The 27,007-nt window shown below is 39.7% G+C and overlaps 1 protein-coding gene across 1 annotated transcript; it reads right to left on the bottom strand.

The window, feature by feature from the left end:
• Window positions 1-1,484: 1,484 nt before the first annotated feature.
• bcl11ab (BCL11 transcription factor A b) lies at window positions 1,485-27,007 on the bottom strand (the record flags this gene model as incomplete). The annotated part of the gene is made up of 3 exons (XM_081381427.1): window positions 26,899-27,007; window positions 24,234-24,569; window positions 1,485-3,418 (listed from the first exon to the last, which is right to left on the bottom strand). Exons 1-3 carry the CDS (start codon window positions 26,951-26,953, stop codon window positions 1,485-1,487), a joined length of 2,325 nt encoding a protein of 774 aa, XP_081237553.1. The 5' UTR covers window positions 26,954-27,007.

A 27,007-nucleotide genomic window follows, 5' to 3' on the forward strand; every position in this document is an offset into this window, starting at 1 on the left:
TTTTTCCTTTTGAAGTCCTTTTTCGTTGACCAAGATTTCTAATCTAACTCTATTTCACATAAAATGTTGACACCTCATTAAGTTGTTCATTTGAGAGGAAATATCTCTTGAGTGTCTCTTGTAAACTGGAAAAAAAATTGAACAGTGCAGGTTTTTTGTGCCATTGAAGAGCAGTTTTGTTTTATACTCAACCACCTGCCCGTAGATTAGCAGGACAGATACAGAGTTTTAGGCTGAGTGGCAAGTGCTATTCATAAAATTCACTATGGGATAATGTAGAGAATAAAAAGTCTGAATGTCAACTCGACGGGCACAAAATATGTGAACGTGACTAAGTGCTTTGCTAATAAACAGGGGTATATACAGTACATAGCTTTAGAAACTGAAGAGTGTTGGATAAATGAAAACATTGTGGAAGTACTAGCAAGCAAGTTAATTCAGACTTTCATCCAATAATGTGTAAATGTCCTGAAATACGTTCCTGCATTGCTCCATCATAACTGGTCTTGCTAAACTACTTCTATTTCTAGCCAATCTGAGCTTAATTCAAAATTCAAAGGATTTTCAATCCTGCCAATTCTTTAACAGCTTACTCAGGGACTATATGTTAAAGTTTCCGTGGATGACCCTGTCAAGAAATTAATTCTATAAAAATGTACATATTTACATAATGTTCCATGTCACATGCACCAAATAGAAATGTATCAGTATAGTCCAATAAACTGGCTATCTACTGAGTAAAACACATTTTCAGGGATACCTTCTAAAAAAAGAAAAAGAAAAAAGAAATGAGACCCTAAGTTAAAAGAAAACTTACTAATGTACCTGTCCGTTCTCACCAAATCTCACCAAGCCAAAAGGCATGAAGATGCCAACAAAATAATCATACTTATAGGAACACAACATGTTATACTAGTAAGTTATATACATAAGAACATATGCTGGATTCCTGCATTTAGCAAATTCACAATAGGTACTTGATGCAAGACCTAATTTTGCATTGAACAATATCCCCAGGCTTATGGCAAATGGCACACCCAAGGCACTCTTTTTTCACAAGCGACAATAAAAATTCGAACTTTTTTAGTATCTTAGTAAAATGTTACCGTTCAAACTTTCCTTGGTAACCCTACAGTTTGTCTATACCCCTAATGAACAGTGTAAACCCCAGTGTGAGTGTAGGTAGTCAAAAGATTACAGGCTTAAATGACAAAATACAGCTAGGTATGATATGTAAAAATTAATTGTTTGCAGCATGAAATGTCCTGTTTGATAAAAGACAGTAACAACAGCAACACAGCTAATCCTTATCAATCAAGCTAATACACGAAAACATGCCAACCAGTAAGAAAAGAAGTACAAAACATTAAGTTATTGCACATTAGAGAGGCTCAGAGTCTTTTTCGGCCAAATTTTCGGCCAGCATAATTAACTGACACTGTGCTTAAAATATTTTTCTAGGACTGCGAAAGACATCATAAAATTTACTCTGTTTTAATTTCAATGCTTAAGGGCTGATCGTTGTGCCATTTTTTCATGTGCTTCTCCAGAGTGCTGTAGACGCTAAAAGGCATGTGGCATATCTCACATTTGAAAACATCCTTGCCTGTCTGTCCATGCGTCTTCATGTGCCGTGTTAGCTTGCTGCTCTGAGCACAGGCGTAGCTACAAAGCTCACACTTGTACGGCCTCTCGCCAGTGTGGCTGCGGCGATGCACTGTCAAGTTGCTGCAGTTTTTGAAGACCTTGCCACAAAACTCACACGTGTCACTACGCCGACCATCCTTGGAGCTGGGTCGACCAGTTTGGGGTGTACTGGCCCTACTTCCGGTGCCACTCCGCCCAGAGGCCGTCCCTCCATCCAACTCCCCAGGGGGAGTGGAGAACCTGAGACTTCCATTCTCCGAGGAGTGCTCTGAAGAGGTGGCGAAAGGTGATTGTCTTGAGTCCCCAAAGCTGAGGAGAGGATCCTTGAGCTGGCGCGAAGCGGCATATCCGGCCAGCCACTGAGAGTACACGTTTTCTGAGTTGGGGATTGTAGGAGTTGGAGGATCAAGGTCTTTTTCCACTTTGATGCGTTTGGAAAGAGGGCTGTCAGATCCTGGACTTCTGGCAAGAAGTTTCCTCGAGAGGTCTTCGTTTGGGTAGGAGGCTGTTCCATTTACGATTTGTCCGTATCTCTCGTTGGCTTGATCAGACTCTTTTGGGGAATCGTCGCCACCCGTCTCATTAGCTGATCTGCGGTCCCCTCGTTTGTAAAGTTTAAGGGCATCTCGAAAGTCCTGAATTCCCTCCACACTTTTGTTGTGTCGCTGTCTATTGTTCTCATGGTGACGTGCACCTTCTAGGCTCAAGCTAAAGTTTATATCATTCCTCTCACCGACCTCACTCTCATTCTCCTCTTCCTCCTCTTCTTCCTCCTCCTCCTCCTCCTCCTCTTCCTCTTCTTCCTCTTCCTCCTCTTCCTCTTCCTCTTCGTCATCTTCCTCCTGACCATTTTCTGGGATCAGGCCGTTGTTCTCACTTTTAAACTTAGCCACCACAGATTTGAGAGCATTGGTGGCACTGCTTATCAAATCACTTGTGCCTGGCTCAGGTGAACTGGCTGTTGAAAGGCCATCATCTGATTTGGAGGTAGTGGAGGAGGATTTGTGCCGATGAGTCTTCATGTGGCGTTTCAACTTGCTGGCCTGAGTGCAGGCATGGTTGCAGAGGTGGCACTTGTAAGGTTTCTCTCCGGTATGACTGCGCCTGTGGACGATTAAGTTGCTCTGGAACTTAAAAGACTTTCCACAAAACTCACAAGACTTTGCCTTCAGAGTTGGCATGGTTGGCGTTTGCTCAGTGGGTGTTGAATGAGGTCCAGAAGGAGAATGAGATGCCCCTGGCTGAAATGGCTGCAGCAGCCGTTGCATAGGGCTAGGCCTGTTGGGTGACATGGGCGGAGAGGAGCCAGCAGAGTTGCCTGCAAGTTCCCGTAGTCGTCTTGAGAAGTCCATAGATGGGGAGTCCAAGGGTACCGAATTAAGACGCAGTACCCTGTCAAAGGCGCTTGGGTGATGGGGGGCCAAAGCCAGATCATCTGGGCTCATGTGATGCCGTGGTGGGGGACTAAAGAGTGGAGGTGTCCTGGGATATCGGCCTTCCCTAGGAATCGAGGACCCATCTCTGTTGGCTATCCTCATCAGGCTATAGGGACTAGTGTCTGCAAGGTGGGCTGTATGCAGTGGTGGCTGTGAGGCACAGTCACCACCCATGCCCGGAGCGGAGGCCACTCGAGGAGTTAATGGGCTTCCAGGTTCGCTCTCCAGATATATTCGGAAACCATGAGTGTTCTGGGCATGCTGTAGTAGGAACCAAGCAGTGCTGAAGGGCTGCTTACAAGTTGTGCAAGTGTAGCTGCTGGGCTCATCTTTTTCTGCAAGACATAAGCAGATGGAAAAATTCAGTTGTCATTTAGGAAATATTCCTCTTCCACAACAAAGGCTCAGTAAGAATTCACCATAGAAAGGCAGCAAGAAAGTACAAACTGATCAGACACATTTACCAGCACATTTATTACAAGGAAAATCCCTTTGGAGTAACCAGTGTCAAGGTACCTTTCTCAGGGGCACAATGGTGACAGCTCATGTCTTGTTTCTGGTATAGCTCAAACCAGTAACCTTTCACTCTCTAAACTAGAGCTTTAGCCACTACATCCATCATCCAAATTCATGCTGTTTAACAGGTTATAAATTGATGTAAAATGTTTTAAATGTTTTACATTGTTATTATTTATACAATTATGCTCTTGCCTTAATATTTTGACATAATAAATCCCAACTGTACATTTTACACTCAACCTGCTGAAAATGGAAGGGAGTTCAGTTTCTGCACGCACATCATTTCAAATATCAACAGCCTCGCCTGTCTCTGAGATATCTGACACAAAGGCCAGAGAGAACAAAAAACATATACCCAATCAAAACACTTTTTATTGCATAAGAGATGCAAGAGGAGGCTGGTAAATTATGGATCATTACAATCTGCAAAAATTACAGTTAATTGCTGCCACCTGTGTGGGGTTTGACCTCCTCTGGAGATTTTTCCGTCATAAAAAGGCAGCTCTCTTTGCCTTCTTTTTCTCATGCTTACTCCAATTAAATCATATACTGTACCATTATCACATGAATCATACGAGAAGGCCAATGCTTATATTTTAATATTTTAAAATGACTAGCATAGCAAATTCAGAACTGTTGATTTCTCACAATCTTACATATTAATAACTATTAAGGTAATTCTTGCTTGATTATGATTTCCAAAAACATAACTAGCATACTGTGTTGAGGATTTCTAATGTACATGACAAAAAATTAAATGGATAAAGGTAACCCATTTCCTGTCTTTTAACAGCTTATTAAATGTAACTTTTGGTAGGGATCCAAGCTCATTTGATCTTAGATGTAAGTTTGTTTCGTTTTTTGATGAAAAAGAGGTTTCGAACTCAGAAGTGTGCCAGCAGCAAAAAACACCCAAATCCACTTCAAAAGATGATCTGGGGTACAGTTCATGTTAACCGATATGAAAGCAATCCATCTTAACTTGTGGCGGTGAACTAATTGTTGCATTGTTCACATTCTTTGTATGTCTTGCAATGCATTTGCAGCAGCTAAAAAGCTGTTTCATTCTGTGTAAAGTTAGTGGTAAATCCAACAAGACAAATACAGTGGTGCCCCAAAATAAAATGTGAAAGAAGTGCAGGACAGGGGGGGGGAGGTGGTAGAAATCAAACCCAAGTTCGGACCAGGCAATCAAACTGAGGCAATGAAAACAGCCTAAAAAAAGGTAAGTGTTCTCCTTAGACATATAATCATCCTGCGTCGCTGACATTTAAAACACCCACCTCACCAACAGCAGCTATTACTTGGTGGCCTTGTCTGAGAGGGCGACTTATTGATTACTTTTAACCTTGTTCCTCTCAGCACATAGCAGTCAATCACATTTTCTTTGGTGATATGCTAAAAGGTGAGGGGAGGGAGGTATGGCAAAACAATTTTTCGGCATTTGAGATTTTAAGAAAAGGATAGAAAAGAACTGTTTTGTGTCTGCTTGGAACATCAGCAAAATAACCTCTTCTAGGATAAATCAAAGATTTCTAGGCATTTATAAGTTATTATTTTCAGCATTATATAATTCTATTCATATCAAACAAAAAGCTTGGGGCAGTCTGTTTTTTCCTCACTTTCTTGCTCTCTTTTTCTCTTGGTTATTCTCTCTTTGTCCTGGTCAGACTCATTGTGTTGCACTGAGCGCCTGACCACAGACAAAAACCTATTTGACTTCAAGGACAGAGTGGTGTGCAGGACATTTTTATTGCTCTACAATCTATCACACTTCTAACTTTTTGTCTTCTTTTGAGGTATAAGACTTTCACAAGACTTTTTTTTTTTTTGGCTTGTTTACACTTTTTAGTTGTTTAAACATTTTTTGTACAAGGTTTATTATCCATTTGATGCATATGAGCTGTGTTTGAACTGATCATAGCAAATGACCAATAATCAATATATTATATACAATATATTTTGAAGATCTGACGTTTGTAAAGAGTTGCACTTTAGGTTACATCAGGTATCTGAGCAGAGCACCGCATGCAAGTAACAGCACATGCACTCAGACCCTTTAATATACAGTCCTTGTCCTAAATACACTCACAGATAAGCATTAATGTGAAACCAAAGACTTGAACTTTGTACTTAAAAGGCCCAGATCAGAACATATGACACCGTAAAAACATTCAAGATTTAATATTTGAGGTTCATGAGGCGATGAGGCTACAATTACGCATAATTTACCAGAAAATAATTACACTTCACTCAAGCATCTGTGCCCTCACACCTGACCCGAGTTTAATCTAGACATGATTATTCTCATATTCAAATCAATGTAATGAAATGGTCCAAATGCCATATGGATACTCCAGGGACAAGGTGAGAAAACCATGCTTGGTCACAAGGAAGAATGCGCTCATCAGGCAGCTGGTATATTCTTGTCAGTGCCCATAAACATGTGTTGGCCCAAGTGTTTAATTTCCAGTGTTCTCAATACCAGCGCTGGACACACACCCTACCCCCCACTGCAAATTGAAAGTGTCTGAGGGGGTTGAGGAGGGTAGCCATCTTGGAATGGGGCCTCTCATAGAGAGCCAAGCAATGGGTCAGCAGTCACCTTAGCAACGCACATTAAAGAGGCGGACAGACAAAAAGAAGTTGACCAGACGGAGAGGTGAAGGGGATGGCGTTTAAAGCCCACAGACGAGCGGAGGGCTCGACTGGGGGAGGTGACTGTCTGAGAAAAAGAAAGAGGTTTAGGAAAGATGAACTAGACTAGTCTGCACAGGGCAGAGGTGGAAGTTTTGTTAGCACACAAGACTGTCCCACAGACAGAGCAAACACTGATGATAGAAAACCAGAGAAGAAAGGAAAGTGAGGTTGAGACAGTTTGACTCTGACTCCAGCAAGCATCTACAAGTAATAATCTCGTTCTTATGAAATACTTAATGGAAAATGGTTAGTTCTGACTCTAAAATCGGACAGATTCAGCCACGTTTAAAACTGTTGTAAAACATTAAATTAAACTATTTTACCACATTAATGCACCAGTTGCTACAAACCATGAAAGATTTTCCACTAGCTTTGTAACGTTACATAAAATAAATAAATTATATTTTGTTTAGAGAAATCTTTAAGTTAAATATATATTTATTTATATATATATATATATATATAAACGTTAAGTAAAGGGTCCAGACAGATAATGCAGGGGAAAATATGCTTATATATAATGTAAGAAAGCAAAGCAATCAAAATGGTCCTTAAGTAGGCTTAATTTTCATTTTGAAAACTATAATTTCTTATATGCTAACTGGCCATTTCGCGGTAAAATCACAAATAGTTTTGAGATTCACGCTAAAACTGTAACCAGCCAGGTATGGCATGATAAAGCAGTGAAAAAGCCTCTTTCATGTCAATCTGAGTTTTTGCCTAAACCAGACACAATCAGGACAACCATAGGACTTGTTGTCGATTTTTTGAGTATCCCTGCATAATGAAATGTCATTGGTCCAAAGTCCTACTCCACACAACTGTACATTAATAATTAAATATCTGCTGTTGTCGTTGGCAATAACTCTGGAGTTGAGTGGCTTACTGCTTTATTTAGAACTGTTACTGTAAAGCGTTCCTGAAATTCCTTTAACACAGATGGCCTTCTGCACTGATGAATAGTGTACAATGAGGGGTCCAGTTTAGCTCTAAACTTCACCACCATACCAACATTTCCACACTGCTCAACAAAGATTATTTCAAGTCATCCTGCTCCTTTCTTTGCATTCTCTTGATCTATGAGAGGACTACAAGCTTAAATGGGCATGTGATAGTCAGGCCTAGTCAGAGGGCTCATTCAGGAAGCCCCCCTCAGGCAGAGCGCTGGTACTGGGACCAGTACAAAAAGACCAGTGTTCCCAATTCACATTACAGCCACAGGGTCAATATTTAAGGCTTCCCATCTGGCGCATCTTGGACACAAGTGATGTAGTAAATCAAGCTAGAATAAAATAGTTTGATTTCTGTTATCCCGACTTAAATATGCAAAGACAACTATGAAAGTCATTTATAGTTTGATTCGCCCAAATAGCTATTGCATTGCTACTGTATCTCAACCACTAGTGGGAGTTTGAGACTGTTAGTCTACCTATTTGTCAAACCAATGGGTGATGGATGAAGTTTTATTCTTGCAGTGCCGTTTGCTTATGCTAGCGGCACAACTTATTTATAAGCTAAAGGTTAAGCTGAAACTGAAGTTAACAGGTTAAGCTGAAAAGCCATGTTACTGTAACTGATTTCGATATTAGCTACAGGAGGTGACTTTGACAAAGGGGGGTTATGAAAGCCAAAAGCAGCTGTTACACTCAAGCAGACATAGTATTACTACCCTTCCAACATTAACTCAAATGTAATGGCGCTAACACACGCTGAACAACCCGAAACATTTCCCATCAATAAGCTTCTGTAAGATGGATGCACTGATCACTTGGCTAAGACAGGCCACACTCACCCCAATTCTTCATGTGTCTGACATCAAGCTGGATTCCAGCTCTCTGCTTTGCTACTTAATTGGATACATATGTTCTGATCTGCATCGTGGTATGGTAGCAGATGGGAGAATTCTGCAAACCGCCACTGCTTTTTGAGCATCAATGAGGAGACTGGTAAAAATAGCCAGCAAATTCTGAAACAAATGCCTTGTCCTAGAGCCCTGCGCGGGACTGTTTTCTTCATCCCGCTCCCGCCCGCGCCCGCCGAATTTCTGACCATTACCGCCCGCTCCCGCAACGTATGTGTTACACTCCCGCCCGCTCCCGCAATATGTATGTCCACTCCCGCCCGCACCCGCAAAACTCTGAGAATTTATTCCCGCACAATAATAGAGATGCATTGATTTTGTGTCTTCTCCCGTCCCGCAGGAAAAAACACATATTTGTATTGCTATTATTAAAGAGATTCATGGGGTTGTTTGTTTCGTTTCCCTGGCCGGCATGTATTCTGGACACATACACACAGGACAATGGAGGAAATCGAGTGTGCTGTTTTTGGATGGTTTTGTTTTCGCTGTTCGCTGCTGTTTTTTATTCAGGATACTCCGTCTGGCGCGTGCAATGATGATGCAGTGAATAGTGATGATTCTCTCTGAACAATCAGCAGTCTGCCGTGTTTTCACGTGACATTTTAGTATCGCCTCAGATCGCTTAGAACCTCGGCAGAGGTGATACGAAAAAAAGTACCTGGAAGCAGATACAATTACAACTTTTACACAGTGGAAAACCAAACAAAGTCGAGTAGAGCCGAAGCGAGCTGGTACTGTGTAGTGGAAAAGCGCCATTATTGACATCTCCATCATGTCGCTAGCTACCTCCCGATCCCGCAGTGTTTTTCTTTAGCCGCCCATTACCGCCCGCAGCAAAGTTCAAACCGCCCGCTCCCGCGAGATTTGCGTTGGGTCCCGCGGGACCCGGCGGGACTCAATCCCAATGCAGCCCTCTACCTTGTCCCAACCAGGTTCAACATGCAGGCTTCCTGCGACAAGTAATTTAACTGTCCTCACTACACGTAACTGCAGAGCAATACGAAGCAATCACATCTTAATGTGGTCTTGGCTGGTTATGACCAACCTGATCTCATGAGAAAACATAACTATTTTATGAGGTGACAATTCTGTATAAATTCGTACAATGAGATTCGTACAGAAACTTAAATTTTTTTTATAGAAAAAAGCAAGCATGAAGGTCCAACCTTACTGTGGGGTACGAACTGAAATGAGAGTGTGTTGGTTATGACACTTAACATGGAGAGACAACTTTTTATGTCTGTCGCCTAGTTAAGACAAGGTGTGTCCAAACTGAATACTGAAATTTCTGAAATATCCAAATAGCAAGTCTAAAAAAATGATTCAAAATGTTTTGTGGATGAATGTTCTTTGAGGAAAACTGCTTATTAGAAAGATCTACAACATTGTAGGTTGGTTTTGTCATGAAAGATTGAGGTAGATGGCAGAAGAATCGTATCTGTCACGGCTATCACATTTCAATCGCAACGACAGAATATTAATTAACCTAGCAACAAATAAATCACCTTTTTAACAACCTACAGCTCAGGAATTTCAAACGGAGTTGGAATGTTACCTGTGCGCTCTTGCCAGAAACCTGTCTTGAGCCCTGTAGATCACAGCTCTTATACAGTACATACTTTCGAGAGACTGTAGCAGGTCAGAGGTCACAGAGAGGGGGCTGTTTTCACCAGGTCTGCTAGCTGATGTAAACGGATGTCAACAACATTTTTTAACCTCATGAAGTACAGGGTGAACCAGTTGTCTGCTTTTTCCCGTTGAAGAGTGGGAGAGTTTCATCTGTGTGTGTGGTCACGTACAACTCTTTCGACAGCCGTGAATGAGCTCTGAAGACGTTAAATCAAAGGCACAAAAGCTTCCTTATTCACCACAGAGCAGGAGGCACAGATTTCTGTTTTGAGACACTTGTGTGGTTAACTAAAGTAGTGTGACTGAGTGAAAAGTGGAAGAGAGAGATAGAAACAGCAAGCGAAAGAAGGGGTAGTGAAGGAGAGCTTTGGCCCTCTGGTGACAGCAGGATTTATACTCAGGCAGCTGTAGGACAGCACACCATCTCTAGCTACGCACTAGAAGAGTCCTTAAATCCAGACATTCCAGGGAGGCGCTGGCAAGACCGTGCACATACACGGCCCCGCTGAGGTCAAGGGTCACAACTCAGTGAGTGGTGGAGCCAAGCGGAAGAGTATTTGACAGAGCGGCACAACAGACGTTCATCAGCTTGTTGGCTAAGGGAAAATCACATATAGATATAGCACTTAAAACCATGTAATCAAAATTGAAGTTTTGTTTCATTTAGAACAAGTGTGTTAGTTTTGAGGTCATTTTTATGCTAATGTACTCCCAAAAAGTTGACAAACTGAGCAGATATATAAGCATTTAAAATCTCTCTTGCCTTTTTGGTCCAGACAAATGGACCACATATTGAAGACTCATCTTACATGCACAGACATGAAAATGCTAAATTTGTATCCATTCAAAGGCAATCTAGAATGAGAATATGAGAATATCCTTCCCACAAACACCACTTTTTTTTCACAAACAAGAGACTTACATTGCATTCAAGGTTTTTTTGGACCATGCATTCGCAGAACCTGATTTCTGGATCAACATCTTTGTTGATCCAGGAACAACATTCCAATCAACCAATCAAATTTGAATTTACAGTTTATGTCAAGTTTAGGCTTACAATCAGGGTTAGGGGCTTCTCCATCGGTGTTATTCACCTATATTTCCCTTTGATTTTAATGATAACATATGGGTAGTGTTAAGTTTAAGGGTAGGGATATGGTTAGAATAAAGTTTTCAGACAGGAATGTTGTTCCAGGATCAACAAAATATGTTGACCCAGGAACGCGTCTACCTCTGCGAAATCGGGATGAGCACCCTAGGAGTCGAACCTCTGACCTTGGCGTTCCTAGCACCATGCTTTATGGTTTGAGCTATGGGACTACTAATAACTAGGAGCAAATCCCAATTCACAGATGTAATGTAAATCACAAGCCACTGGACTATTTTTTATTTATTTTTTTGAAAGTGAGACTTCTGTGTTTCCAAGTTTCAATAGAAAATGTCAACATGCACTTATATATAGATGTTTTTCTGTTGTTCTGAGGTATGTTAAGCTATAAATTTGACTTCTAATATGGCATTTATAGCATAATTTACCTTAGATACAGTAGATTATGGTATTTTAGATTAGAGTTTGAGACTTTTAATATATTCATGATCAAATGTTTTTTTTAGGCATCTTGAGGCTCCTTTGGAAGATGGCTGAGGCCCGTGGTTGAGAACTACTTCCTTAAGAGAACCATATGTAACATGTTACATTAATATGATGGAGCAGTGAACTCGAGGTGGGAAAATCTCAGAGTAAAACTGGGAGTTGTGAAAAATATGATACACCGGTGTTTTGCCAGATGAGAAGTTTATCTATGTATCATCTCTTTACTCTTTTAATTCACTTTATAACTGTATCATATATCTCTTTTCATTTCTTTTATAGCCGTTTTAATTTTCCTTGCTTTTATTTTGTGATTATTTTAATTATTTTCTGTAAAGCACTTTTGAATTGCCATAGTGTATGAAATGTGCTATATAAATAAACTTGCCTTGAATATGGTTCTCATTCAGTAATATCAAAGCACTATGGCCTAACCATTTGATATCAGAATACTATGATACTAACATAGTTTTGTGAGGGAGATTGTACCAGGACTTAAAAAGTCAAATAGACTCAACAAAAGCAAGATTAATTGCCGAAACAAGGTCCTCGAAATTTTAAATCATACAACTAGAATTTTCTTTTACATTTGATTTTCTTTGCAAACCATCTTTTCCATATGTGTACTCTCAATGCATGACAGGAAAATCCTGAGGAGGCTCAACACCACAACGAGGGCATCTGTCCTCTCAGTGTGATGGGCCTCTGGGTTTATATGTGTCTTTGTGCATGTGACAGTGTCTCTGTGTGTGTCTGTCTGCGATAGTTCACTCTGACAGGCTTGGAGGGCAGGGGTTCACAGAGCAGGGCAGGGGACAGAGAAGATGATCCATTCTCATCCAGACGATAATGACATGACAGGAGAAAATGGGCGCATGGGGGATCAGAGTTTGGACTTGGACAGATTTTGGTTTTGTAAATGCACCAGCCCTTCTAAATGGCCCTTAAAACATTGTTTGGTAGCTGCACTGAAATGTTCTTTGCCAGACGATAGTCACATGTATAGCTACAAGAGACTCCATGTAGGCACACAAACATCACATGCCAAACAGTGCAAGATCTATGCACGTCAACACGTTTATACCATACCGTAACATGATTTGACAGATTTCCCCAACGATGAAAGCGCGTAACACTGTCAGTCTGTTTTTCACACACATGCATTGTTTCAACCTTCTCATCAAACCCTCTTTCTAGCCGTAAACTTCAGTAGACACGCTTTCACATGCAAACTGAACACGCCACTTAAACTGTCATGGGCCTTTATGTTCAGTCGGTAAGACGCTGAATGGAAGCTTTGTGACTGTTTCATGCCTGCATTCTACAAGTGCTCAATTTGTTACAGCCATAATGTCACCACGGTGTGTTGCTCAAATGCAAGAGAGGCAAACAAACTACAGAAAGAGGGACGAGAAGACAGTGGAAAGAAAGGGACTTTAAGACAAAGGGTCTGAGATGGGATCGTATGAGAGGTATAATGAAAGAAAGGGAGAGGAGCAAATACTCAAAAGAATGAGAGACTGGTGTGAGAAGAGTTGGAGGCTGATTCAGAGAGAAATACATCGATGGACAGATAAGTGCTATAGCAAATTAACCTCTTTAATTGGACCGGCGCTCTCTCTCAGCTCAAAGATTGTTTCGGGCCGCTGACAGCTGACGGGGTGAGACGCTTCAGGCCCATGATGGGACATCTGCTCCCTGGCTAGACAGATAGCTCTTCTGGACACTGTATTTCATGTTTGTCAGAGCTAACGAATGAAAGGGAGGGATGTCAAAGACAAATAAGAAAGAAGGGCATTAAACCAGGGACTAAACATAATTAAAGACTTATAAAACACAAAACTAGATGTTTTAACTAATGTTCATGCCGCTATTTTCTATATGGTGAAAATTACAATTAGCGGGCAGCTGATATATATTTTTTGATGGCCGATGATGATATCTTAGAGAGATATTTAAAATAGAAAATAATATAGGTTAACAATTTAAATTTATTTGACATACAACATGGACTAAAATAATTGAAAATTAATTGATTTGGGGGGAAAATTAACTGTAAAGTATACTTAGATAGCAAATTCTTAATTCAATAATCCTATTATGGCATTTTCAAAAAATCTCTCTGCGCCGTTGAAATAAAAGTTCCCCTTTTGACATTTAATGATATATATATATATAATATTTGGAATATACAATATTCCAAGTCTTCTGAAGTAAATTATAGAATAATTATAGTAAATTACACTATTGCTGGGATAGACCAAAAGTCTGTTCTGATAACCATTCCTTCTGCCACAACTCTGAAATCTCATTTGACCTGCATATACTGTACATATGCAGAATTTTTTACATTGAACAGAATCATTATTCTGTATTTATGATGCTTGCTTTTTGGATTTAGTCACTGTACTGTATGCTTTTGTTGTAGAGAAAGAGTGTGAACTCTCAGTGTAAAAATTCTTTCTGACATCTAACTTAGTACTTAATGAAGAAAGAAAGTCATTCGGATTTAGAACAACATGACAGTGAGTAAATTATTTTTATTTTTACTTTTAAGTGATCTATTAAGATAAGGTCTGAAGCCATGACATCTCAGCTGAATGCCAAGATTGTATGTATGTGCTTTCAAGAGGAAAACTCAAGGACATTTTTGTCTCAGTGATTTTGGAAAAGTAATTCTATAGTTGCATTTCTGTCAGGGAGCACAGTCTGAAAGGTCAAACTATTTCCCAACCGTAATGGCTGTTTCCTGAGCTCTTTAGAATTGAGGAAGAAGTCAATGGACAAGGAGAACACATCTGAGTGACCTCCATCTTGATATGGATGACCTTGGCTAGTTTAACCCACACTTTCACAAAAATATATCACATCTGATAGAAACAGAGATGTGGAAGAACTATTCATGGACGGCTGTAAAAAGAGAACATTGTGAATGTATAGCCAGCGTCTCTTCACATTCAGAGGGGATATTGATAGGCCGTCATACAGCTCAAGTATTCGCTTACCAAACAAAGATACAGAGCACCATCTGGAAGTTGTGGCCCACTTTGAGAAGTCAGAGACGCAGTATGGCACATATAAACACACACACATAATGAAATAGAGAATGTGTAAAAGGAGACATCAACAGAAAGATCGAGAAAACAGATAGATTGAGAAAACAGACCGACATAAACTAGCAAGTTTACACACACACACACACACACACACACACATAGACATACCCAACAGAACCAAACACAAAGACACAAATTCACACTGAGAAACCGTGACACTCAGAGACCCCTGCTGTGTGTGAGAGCCCCCTCAAAAATCTGCATAAATACATATGCAAATGTGTGGGTCAACTGATAGACAAGTGAAGAGCGTGCAGAGGAACATATTTATCCATCTCGATGCGAAACAGACATTTTTACAAATGTGTGGTTTTCACACTTCAAATGAGCTTGTCCGTGTTGCATTTATCATGTTTCGCCTCCATACACAACTGAACGGTTTCATGACACCCATCATATTCCATTCACAATGTATATCTCTCGACTATCCTGCTTTTCTTTGTCTTGCAGTCTCAAAAGAGGTTCATTCAGGTATTCTTTCCTGTGTGTATGCATGTGTTTTGTGAATTGTCTTCAACAGAGGCACGCAAGTGAAGACGAGGCCAGCCAACCGGTTTGAACCAGTCCAAAAGTCAGCACCTCGGTTTGCCTTCGGGCCAGAAAAAAACAAAAACAATCCTAGTGGCATTCGAGATACAGACGGCAGGTATGAGGGCTGCATATGTGTGTGCGCATGAGGTCTTGTCAGATTTAAAAGACCTGGAGCTCAGCCAAGTTGATCTAGAAATGGACAGCCACCATCAGGGTGAGAGGACGGCCCTTCCCCCTCCGGCAGTTCTCGACTTGACCCTCCGTTAACCTAAAGAACACATGCTCAGCTAGCACTGCTCTCCCTCAGTCACTTTCTTTTCCTTTATCTCATTCTTTCTCTATATCTGTCAGTCTTTAAGAGGAACAGTTCTTTTAAAAATACAAACAAAACCTGCATGACTTTATTTCTTTCATGGAACATACAAGAAGATATTAATTGCAGACTGTACAACAAACATGCAATGAAAGTGAATAGTGACCATGGTACAACATTTTTAGTAAATAACTTCAATTTTGGTCTGTTCCTTGAACAAAGTTATCATTTTGATTATTCATATTGCCTATTTTTTGTATACTTTTATTGTGCTTTTTTGCCTTTTGGAGTTTTGGTAACCATTCACTTTAAATTTATGGAATAGAATAGCGTGAACATTCATCAAAACTATATTTTTATGGTACTTTTTATGGCCTTTTTTTTTTTTTTTTTTTTTTTTTTGCCTTTTTTGGTTACCATTCACTCTCAATTATATGGATGATTCATATGGACTATTTTTTTTTTATGGTGCTTTGTTTGTCATTTTCTAAATTTTGGTCACCATCCACTTTCAATGAATGGAAGAGAGTAGCATTAGCATTCATAAAAACGTCTATATTTTGTTTCATGGAAGAAAATCAGTCAGACGTGTTTGGAAGGATTTCAAACCTTGCAGGTGAGTAAATTACATTTTTTTCTCTCTTTTTGTCTGTCTGGTTTTCTGGGTTGTTTTGGTCACTTTTTTTTGTGGATGTTTCTCTTCTTTCCTGTCTCCTTCTCTCTAAAGCTCTTCAGCTAGTGAGACATAGATCATTCCGGCATCTTCCCCCCTGCTCTATTCAGGATAAACAAAGTGCCTCAAGTTCAGGCCCCACCCCGGGACCCTTAAACAAAGCCATCTATCATGCTGTCTGGCCCGACCTGTTTGGCCACAGCCAGGGCTGCCTCAGCCTCCGAGCCCCCGCCCTGAGCACAATCCCCCCATTGTGTCCCCGTCGGCCTCCCTGCCGGCCTCTTCTCACACCCCATGACATAGACACAGGGTTAAGTCAGGCTCCGGAGGAGAGCCAGCACCTGTGATGGGGCAGATAAAGGTAGCGCCAGCTGCAGTGCATCATACATTCAAATGAAACACAGGTGCTGATTTCTTAAATGTATCATGAGTGCTTAAATAATCCTTACACTGGGGTAACCGTGATGGAATGAACGTAATAAAGTAAAAAAGAATATATTCCTGAAATATTCCAGCATAATTAATGTGTGCATGAACTTAATGTGTCCTTGCTTTACTGTGACCTCCGGTACTCAAGGGGGTGATAGAGTTATCTTTAAATGTCTGTGGCATTAAATCAGACATGTTTTACTTCAGGTAGCTGCATAGCTACAAACATGTTAACCTTAAGTATTTTGTTCTGTAGTCAGAACAGACACATTTAGTATAGACACATACGATTGTTTACGTTCAAATTCAAATATTGTAGTTGTGCATTCAACTCAGATTATACCATGGTCTGGGTGAATACTCGATTCTGATTGGCTGCAGGGTGTCCATTAAAAAGTGATAATGTACATCTAGGAAAGGCGTCCCGTCAATTTGCCTGATGACAGTTCTAAATGATTGCGCTGGCTCAAACTCACTGATCAACTGTTGCGGTCGGGTCGCTGTGGCCACGTTGCTTGACAACGCCTGTATATGGGTGATATTAAATAGTGCGCTCGACTTAATAAATAAAAACCCTCACGATTTTTACTCTAAAACACATTAAAGTATTATTAATTGATTAAATATTTCTTTCTATCGTAAGTGACCATGGTATAAGCGGGTTAATGCCCTTCGAGGTGTCCATTGTCAGGTATTAATGGACTCTGCTGCGCGTCGGACGGTTCACGCCTCGCCGTCGTCCATTAATACCTGATAATGAACACCTCGTCGGGCATTAACCCTTACTTAATTTATCATGGTTGAACTTTGTGTTGTGAACTTGGAATCATGACCAAATGTACCAAATGCATACATGATAGATTCATCATAGCACACATTGCATTACACAACAACAAGCTACCTCAATCTCCTTTAGGCTGCTAATGTTTTGTGCCTTCTACAGACTGTGATTTCGGCAATCCTATATAAAATCATTAAAAATCACTAAGGTACGACATGTATCTAATAAACTTTGGTACAACATGTATGTAAACTGTAAGATGATCACACCTATTGAATCATAGGCTACGACGCAATTTCGTATAGAAGAATAAAACGTCATCAGCATGCGCTAGTGGTGAACAAATATAGCAAGATGAATCACACTTTTGCAATTGTGGTGTTTATATGCAGTGGAAAAAAGAGGAGAATATAAACGTGGTCATGGCTAGGGAAAAGAGGCCAACTTGGTATGCCAATTTTGCAAATTGAGGTAAAACTTGAGGTTTTAAGTTTTAGCGCCATGTTAATATGTTAATCAATACGCCATTTCATGTTGCATTTTTAGTGGCTAGTCAGTAGACGTAGGTCGTAGCAGCAAACACACTGTGAGATGATCATGCTAAATTTATGACACTGTCAGAAAATGACAGCAGACTATCTTTGGTCGCAAGACCGGGACCAGGACACAATTGACCACAGAAATCGCCACGATTGGTCATCTTTCGTCTGGGACAGCCCAAAATCGTACAATGTGTACTGGGCATTAGAACTTGGAATCATGACCAAATTACCCAGTGTATACATGAAAGATTCATCACATTGAATTACACATCAACGACCTACCTCAATCTCCTTTAGGCTGCTAACGTTTTAAAAACACTAAATAATCCATTATGAGGCATCATGTAGCACTAATCCAACTACATTCTGTTTGGAGTGATCAATCATTTATGACTTTGGCTCATGACTGTTACAAGGGAATCCAGTACATGTTTGTTTAAATTTTATGCAATGTTCGTTGTTATATAAAAATACTATTTTAAACAGTGAGACTTGGAATAAAAGACTCTAAACATTTTTTAATTGTGCACAGCTCAGTCCTGATCTGTTTTTATTTCTCTAGCGACTCAGTCCGTCTTTGCCTGACGCATATCAACTGAATGAACTCATAATGGGCTAATCAAATATGCAAAATAATTGGCAATTACCTAGAGGGACTGATGGTCATTAGAATTTACAACAAGGTAATGAACTAAAGTCTGCATGTACCATGCATATTCATAAAGCAATCAAGGCTTTGAAGATTAAAGAAGTGCTTCAAATTCAAATGAGCCACAGAATATTATCAGTGAGATTCAGAAAGAGAGTGAGAAAGAGGGATGAGAGAGAGAGAGAGAGAGAGAGAGAGAGAGAGAGAGAGAGAGAGAGAGAGAGAGAGAGAGAGAGAGAGAGAGAGAGAGAATGTTTCCCAAGATAAAAGACTAAACATTTTGTTACATTCCACTTCAGTGCTTCTATTGCAGTAAAAGAGCAAAATTAAATACTCAAGAATTGAACGAATTAATCAGCCTCTTTACAGAACTACTTGTATTGTGCTTTAAACAGCTGATGTCTTTACATATTATTAAATGATTATTTGCCCTCCTATTCATTGTCTATAGCCATTTCCAAAGTCCAATGTTCAAAGACAGAAGAGCAGAGTCTTAAATATCTTTACAGATGTGTATTATTTCCCTCACAAATCAAAATTTGTTTCATTTCACAATGTAGCAAAACTACAGATGTCGTTCAACTCCAGTGCAACCAGCTGACCCAAAAGAAATTGAGTTTGCATGCAAAAGCATGAATAAAGAAGTAAAAATAAAATGTAGATGGAGAAAGACACCAAGACAGAGAGAGACTTTGACCCTAGACACAGACAGTGAGGGGCCTCTTGGGTCTTTATCTCATTCTATAGAACACAGATAAGACACACCAGCTGCAGACCACACACACACACATGCATGCATATATATAATCTACTGCACGAGTAAAAAATCTTTTCCTTCAGGGGATATAAATCGATGATTAAAAGAGCACATTTACCCATTTCTCATAACCCATTTAACTTTACACTTCTAATTTTTACTGCTTTATACCCATGCTTGATGCTTTTGGTGAAAAATAAAGCTTGTACAGTACAAAACCTGTACTGTATATTTTATATTACCAATAATATTTCAACACAGAGCTGCAGGCAGTTTTGTATTCCCCAGGTAAACACTAAATAGAAGTGTCTACAGCTCAGCTGGCTGGCCACACACACACACACACACACACACACACACACACACACACACACACACACACACACACACATGCAGGTGAGTCAAAATATCATATGATCCTGACAGATCTGATGATTGCATAGCTTCATGCTGAAAGGGGAGTGTCACACATCATGGAGATATGTGTGTGTGTCCACAACAATAAATGTGTTTTCATGCGCACTGCAAGCTCTGCTATGCAAACAAAATTTGTATCAATGCACTGCACATTTTTATGAAAATAAGTATTATACATGATTTAACCGTCTCCATTCCAACAATTTTCATTATTTTAAGCATCTTTTTTTGCAGTTCACTTTACCCTCTGGTGGTCTTCGGTATTTTAGACCGAAACGGTTTGTTTTTTTTTTGCGATTTTTTTACTTCGTTGGAATGGTACGAAACTTGGTAAAGGTTTTGGCACTTGCTATGTAAACACACACACACACACACACACACACACACACACACACACACACACACACACACACACACACACACACACACACACACACACACACACACACACACACACACACACACACACACACACACACACAAACACACACACACACACAAAATCAAGTCAGCAGTTAGAAATGTACCTCAATGGAAAGTAATGGGAAATAAAAAACTAATTCTAGTGGAAAACGTTGGTACTGCACCCAAAGAAAAGCTTGTTTTTTGAGGTATCAATTATTAAAATATCAAAATTTGGAACACAAATTGTTTCCATCTATGGCTTTGATTTTCTCGCAGTTTTAGAGTAAAACGTGTTTTGGAATATGTCAAAATTGAAAATAGTATTTTTGTGCATTTTTCATAACAATAAACTTTTATAACTTTTTTTTGTTCACTTGTAAACTTTTTTTCACTTCAGCAATAATCTGCCAAGTGTCTCCTTTAAAAAGACCAAACTTAAGTCTGTGCTCCAAAGCATTCGAAATGTATGCCAGTTTAAGCTAGAAATTTCAGTTACAAGCACAAAAAGTGAACAAATGGATTATAACTACTGCATAAATATATTTTAATACCATATAATCCCCTAAAAATGCAAAATAAAATAGAGTACGTTCATTTCATTTAAATAAAATTAAAAAATGTGGCCATTTTTGACTGCCATGCGAGGGTTAAATAGTCGTGTTGTTGTGACATGGGATTTTTAAAAGTACTAATATTCCATGCAGTCCCTCTAATGAGGTCGTAAACCTGCATTCAAAATAATAATAACACAAAATGGTATGCATGTCACACTGCAGGACACTGCTGTTAGTGCTTGAAATGCCATGTCAGCTACAAATATATAAACTTCACCACAATACACGTTCCCGTCTGCTCTGTGCCAATGTCCTGCCATATGCCCACTGAAAGGGAACCCTTGGCAGCGTTTGCCAAGTCAAACACGCTGTCATGTTGCGTCGAGACAGACTTTCGCACAAACACACTTTTGCTCAGATCAGACACTTTTTCTTCAACATAAATATAAGAAACATCACCTTTCCTCTGTGTAGCATCAAACTACTCAGGAAAACTTCATTGCTCAAGAGTACATAGGTATGAAACATTAATGTGGCTAGCCGCTCAAATAATTTGATCATGGAGAATTTGATAAGAAATGTTTGAGGTCATATTGAAATCACTGATAAATTTGAGTACAATTTGAGACATTGTCAAGATCTTGTTTGAAACAGTAATGAAGGCAAATGTGAGATTGCTAGGGTCTTTTTCTCATGCAGGAGAAAAGAAGACTTCAGTAAAAGTTTTTATACCCTCTCCATTTATTCTCTTTGCAGTCTAGGAGAAAAAAAAGAGATTTTAAAAAGATTTTTCTTTTGTGAGGAGCCTATAAAGGTCCTCAGTGATGGTGCACAATTGGGGGATCCCCAAACTTCCTGTCTCCCGTTCCACTTGCTCTGTTCCAGCTAATGATCCATAACTCTCCCCGGTAAGAGAATAGTGGATCAGTGCCAAAAACATCAAGACACCAGGGCCAAGAACACCAGCAGACACCGGATAACATAACAGAATGAGTCCATTTCATGACAAATTATTAGTTACGCAAAGTTAACGTGCAATGTAAATATGATCTGCACAATACCATTTTGTAGTTAACTCAACATCAAAGTTCTTCTCCTTGTGTTTACATAATGAACAGCCACTTCTAATGCCTGTGGGGACCAGGAGACGCTACAGCGCTTATTAAACAACGATATGAGATGGGATCCCCTATATCAGCCTCAGAGAAAATGGCTTCACATGGATGTACTTAAGAAAATAACCCCAGAGAGATAGCAGATAAGGCGCTGGGGGAGGGAGGTCTGCAGAAAGGGGTTATTGCCTGAACTCATCGTCTGGCCGCTCAGGGGCATTCAGACTTGAATAAAATGGGGGTGTGATGGGGTGTTGTTAAGGGGGGGGGGGGGTATTAAAAGCTGCTGTGTCTACATGCATATCTTAAATTATTTATCATGCAAATCTCTCCAAGCGTGAACCTTCAACGGATTCACCATTTACAGCCGATACAGAATTCCATCTGTTGTGACGGACATCTGCTTGCACGACGCGACGGATCACGCATGTGCTTTACATGTGTGACCTGTCTGGACCGGGATGGGTAAACACTGGACGTCCTGAGAGATCCTTGAAAAATACTTTTGCTTACACTTTTGTTTTAGGTTGTCCTTGTTACAGTGTTAATTATGTATGTAACAGTAATATTATTTAACATGCTCTTACTTAGGTTAGGGTTTGCTTTAGGGTTAGTTGCATGTAATTAATTATCTATAATTTACTGTTATTACTAGTAAGTGTATGTAACATGTAACAAGGACATTGTAAAATACTTTCTGATACTATCAACTGTAGAAAGATGGGTAGATGTTTTACTAAACCTCACCCCAATGTGACGTCACTTATAATATACTCATAACTCAAACAGAAAAGTTTGTCTGCCTCAAGCCTTGCTGATAACAGCCTTCCATTTTAAAGTGGAAGCCCTAAAAAATTTATTTGCATTCGTAATTTGTGTACTTTATGGGGATAGTTCACCCAAAAATGAAAACTCTGTTATCATTTACTCACTCTCATGTCGTTCCTTCGAAAACATAAATAAAGATCTTTTTGATGAAATCGTCATTCACAGCTACACAACTACCACTTTGACGCTTCAAAAAGTTCATAAAGAGATTGTAAAACTAATCCATATGAATTGAGCGGTTTAGTCCAAATTTTCTGAAGAGACTTGATCACTTTATACGCTGAACAGATTGAATTTAGACTTTTGTTCACATATAAACATTGATCAGCAAACATAAACAGAAGCTCAACCGAACCTGCTTGTAGCGCGAGAACAAACCTCATTGGCTCTCGCTGAAGCTCAAACGTGCTGCGTAACACAAGAATGAACCTCATTGGCTCTCGCTGAAGCTCAAACATGCTGCGTAACACAAGAACAAACCTCATTGGCTCTCGCTGAAGCTCAAACGTGCTGCGTAACACGAGAATGAACCTCATTGGCTCTCGCTGAAGCTCAAACGTGCTGCGTAACACGAGAATGAACCTCATTGGCTCTCGATGAAGCTCAAACGTGCTGCGTAACACGAGAATGAACCTCATTGGTTCTCGCTGAAGCTCAAACATGCTGCGTAACACGAGAATGAACCTCATTGGCTCTCGCTGAAGCTCAAACGTGCTGCGTAACACGAGAATGAACCTCATTGGCTCTCGCTGAAGCTCAAACGTGCTGCGTAACACGAGAATGAACCTCATTGGTTCTCGCTGAAGCTCAAACGTGCTGCGTAACACAAGAATGAACCTCATTGGCTCTCGCTGAAGCTCAAACGTGCTGCGTAACACGAGAATGAACCTCATTGGTTCTCGCACGTCAAGCGAACATGCTTAAGCTTCTGTTTACCACAACTGATGTGTGATAAAAGCCTAAATTCAATCTGTTCTTCATACAAAGCGATCGAAATTTGGACTAATCCGCTCAATTTATATGGATTATTTTTACGATCTCTTTATGAACTTTTTGAAGCGTCAAAGTGGTAGTTGTGTAGCAGTCAATGGAGGGACAGAAAGCTCTCAGATTTCATCAAAAAGATCTTCATTTGTGTTCCGTAGATGAAAGGAAGTCTTATGGGTTTGGAACGACATGAATGAGGGTGAGTAAGTGATGACAGAATTTTCATTTTTGGGTGAACTATCCCCCTTTAAATGTATAATTGCAACATAATATCAAGATATATGCTGCATGTGTTTCCTCTTTCCGGATACCGGATAACACAAAGAGAAACGCTCTCTCATAATCATGAAAATGACAAATCAGTAACAGAATCAGAATCAGTAACAACCTGTGGCAGATGTTGTTTCGGACAGCTGAAAATTATTTTCTTTTCTTTTTTAATAAGTATGAATGTACCACTCTGGAGCTACATTACTGGAGTAGGATATGACCTTATAAAAACCACACTAAACACAGCAACATCTGCGAAAGCCACATGAGAGAACTGAGAGAATGTCCATTCATACTGACAGCAAGGACACTATATTCATCCACTTACACTGTCAAGTTCCTTTTTTCTTCAAAATACAAGGACCAATCATAAACGGAAAGTGGGCTATTAGAGACATGGTATTCATCAAGGCTCTCCGAATTGGAGGTTTCGACTTGGCAAACGCTTTCACAGCTTCGCTTCAACGCAAACATCTGTTACTCTACCTGTTAAATTCTCCTGCTTGGGCCGTAATCCGTGCGGTGTGGAGGCTAAATGCTCCTCTCCGTGGGGCGAAACTTGAACTGCCACCTCCACAGGGACGCAGGCTCGCCTCAGGCCTGCGGGTGGAGGCGACGGTGGCAGGTCTGAACATTTGTCCATGCATAGGCGTCCTTGACACTGCCTGCGTTTGTGCTCGATGAACTCCAGGATGTCAGCCAAAGGAAACCTGGTGCGGCACTGACCACAGGTGAGGAGGTCCTGATCCCCTTTAGGGGTGGATGGTTCCGATCTGGGATGGCTTTCCCCGTCCTCTGGGATATCTGCCGTCACGGGCTCGGCTACGGTAGGAGAAACGCAGAAAGGGAGGTGTGAGATATGGCGGAATAACTTCCTGTGATATCCATAGCGAAACCTGATAATGACTAATTATATGTGTGCCGTAAGTGATAATTATATTAATTTCCATATAAATGGAAGAGGTGTTGATAGTGTTAGAGGTGTTACTATGTCACATGCATTCAGGTGTCATAGGGATGTAGAATAAATAAATACTGATTTAGGCACAATTATATTCAAATTTGTGAGGTTTTGCAACGCCATTGCATTTGCACCAGGAGACGTTAACATCTATCCACTATTGAAATGCTGACACTTCTATCAGAGGAATACAGACAGTCAATGAAAGGCAGATGCAGAGAAGATGAGAAACCAAAGACATAGAGAAAAACAGTGGTTGCCCAGTAATGGTAAAGAGGAGGGGGTTGTTCACTTTAGTTGCATGACCCTGTTCATTATCCTGCCAATCTCACGTCTTAATGAACCCAACACCTCAGAGAATCAAAAAATAGATTCTAATTTGACTGCAAGATGATTGGAACCCATTTAGTTAAAAGTGCTGGAATCCTCTGAACTGAGGTTAGCTATTGAGGGGAGTATGTGGGGTAGTTCCCAGAAGGACAGCCAGAACATATGAAAGAGCAATCAAAACCACATCATGCGTCTGAACTGGGCTGAGAGAGATTGTTGCCATCGGTGGTAGGTTAACCCTAATTCTGTGTCAGGTCACGTGGGAGAAAAGGTGGGGGCGACAATATAACAGAGTTTCTGACGAAGACTAAAAAAAAACACGCTTCAATATTTTAATCGATCCTCTTTTATGGCTTTTCTTTTTTCTTCCAAGGCACGCTTAAGATCCTCAAAGCCTCAGATCAGATCTTGCGCTGCACAAACAGATGTAATTCAAACCTCTTTGTGAAACATCAGGAGAGTTTCCAACACAATACTATAAACACTTTTAAACCATTCTCCATCATTGGGTAATATTTCATCTTATTTATTATTGCATACATTGTATACATGATAAACGCAATGACTAAAAGACATATGTGTCAATAATGAGGCGTTTTTTTGTTTTTTTTTCCAGGATATATTAAGTTACTCAAATATTATATACCCTTGATCATTCAAGGTGCATACTCGCATACTAGCTTTTTATAGCATTGAAAATATATATTTTTTTATTTTACTTTTTTTATTTTTTTATTTACCAATTCATAATGAATATATATATATATATATATATATATATATATATATATATATATATATATATATATATATATATATATATATATATATATATATATCCATGGCACATGAGTTTTACACTACATCTTTAACAGATTTCCTTTTTATCATTTTGGACATTTTTGTCATTGGCCGCCCACATGTACTCCAAAGCAATGTTTATATAAAAAACACTGTATATGTGTATAGAACAGGAGATGTGTGGACACTTAAATGAGAGAAGGCAAAGAAGACCAAGTTCAAGTTCACCTAGTATATACTGTCTCATCTTGAACGGAATGGACCCTCATTTGTTCATTTTCTGCCCCCTAGCGGCAACTCGTTTCACAAGATGCCGTATCAGAGAACACGCTCAAACGCAAATTAAATACAGGTACAACACTAAAACCAACTAGAACAAGGGTAAACTTTCACTTTCATACGGAGGTCATGCAGATTTGATCATTTATAATGGCCTTTAAGTTTTTAAGGTTTTGACACGCAGCACTTGAGGTTCTTTGATCGCCTCGGCTGGGGTTTTAACAGGTTTGACATGATAGATGCATAAAACCAGATTTGTAGGCTATATACCTTTCTTTCTCTAAATAAAAAACAAAACTTAGTTATCTAGATTCCCGTTTCAATTCTTGAAAATTGCTTTTCAAGAACCGAAGGAGGAAATTGAGGGGGAAAATATACTTTCTGAAATGTAGATATCTGATTTGATTTTTGTAAACACACATTAGATGGGATCTATAATACGTTTATAACTGGTTACATATCACAAATGTATTAATTCAAAGTCTACAATGAGTAAAAACCAGTTTGGGCTTTTAAAAGATCCAATAGGAATGTGAACTCAGAGGTGAATTTTCCTAACTGATTTTTTTTTTAATTATTAAAAAGCTAACAAATCATGTCTAATTTACTTTCATGCATTCATATACACACATACATGCGTAATCAACCTTTACGCGTTAAGAATCATAGCGAAGCGCAACTCAACATCAAAACGCGCTTCGCTCCGTCTTAAGAGACGCGTCTCGTGAACTCAGTTTAAAACTATTTAAGTATTTGAGCTGTAAAGACAGAAAAACTTACGCGAAAACTCCCGTTTGCTTAAGTGCTGGGGTTTGCCCTGCTTGCGGCGAGACATGTTGGACACGGTCTCAGCTGGGATCACATTGGGAAGAGCCAGAGTCTTTAGAGA

Source organism: Scardinius erythrophthalmus, assembly GCF_964197995.2.
Source record: "Scardinius erythrophthalmus genome assembly, chromosome: 12".
Lineage (NCBI taxonomy): Eukaryota > Metazoa > Chordata > Actinopteri > Cypriniformes > Leuciscidae > Scardinius > Scardinius erythrophthalmus.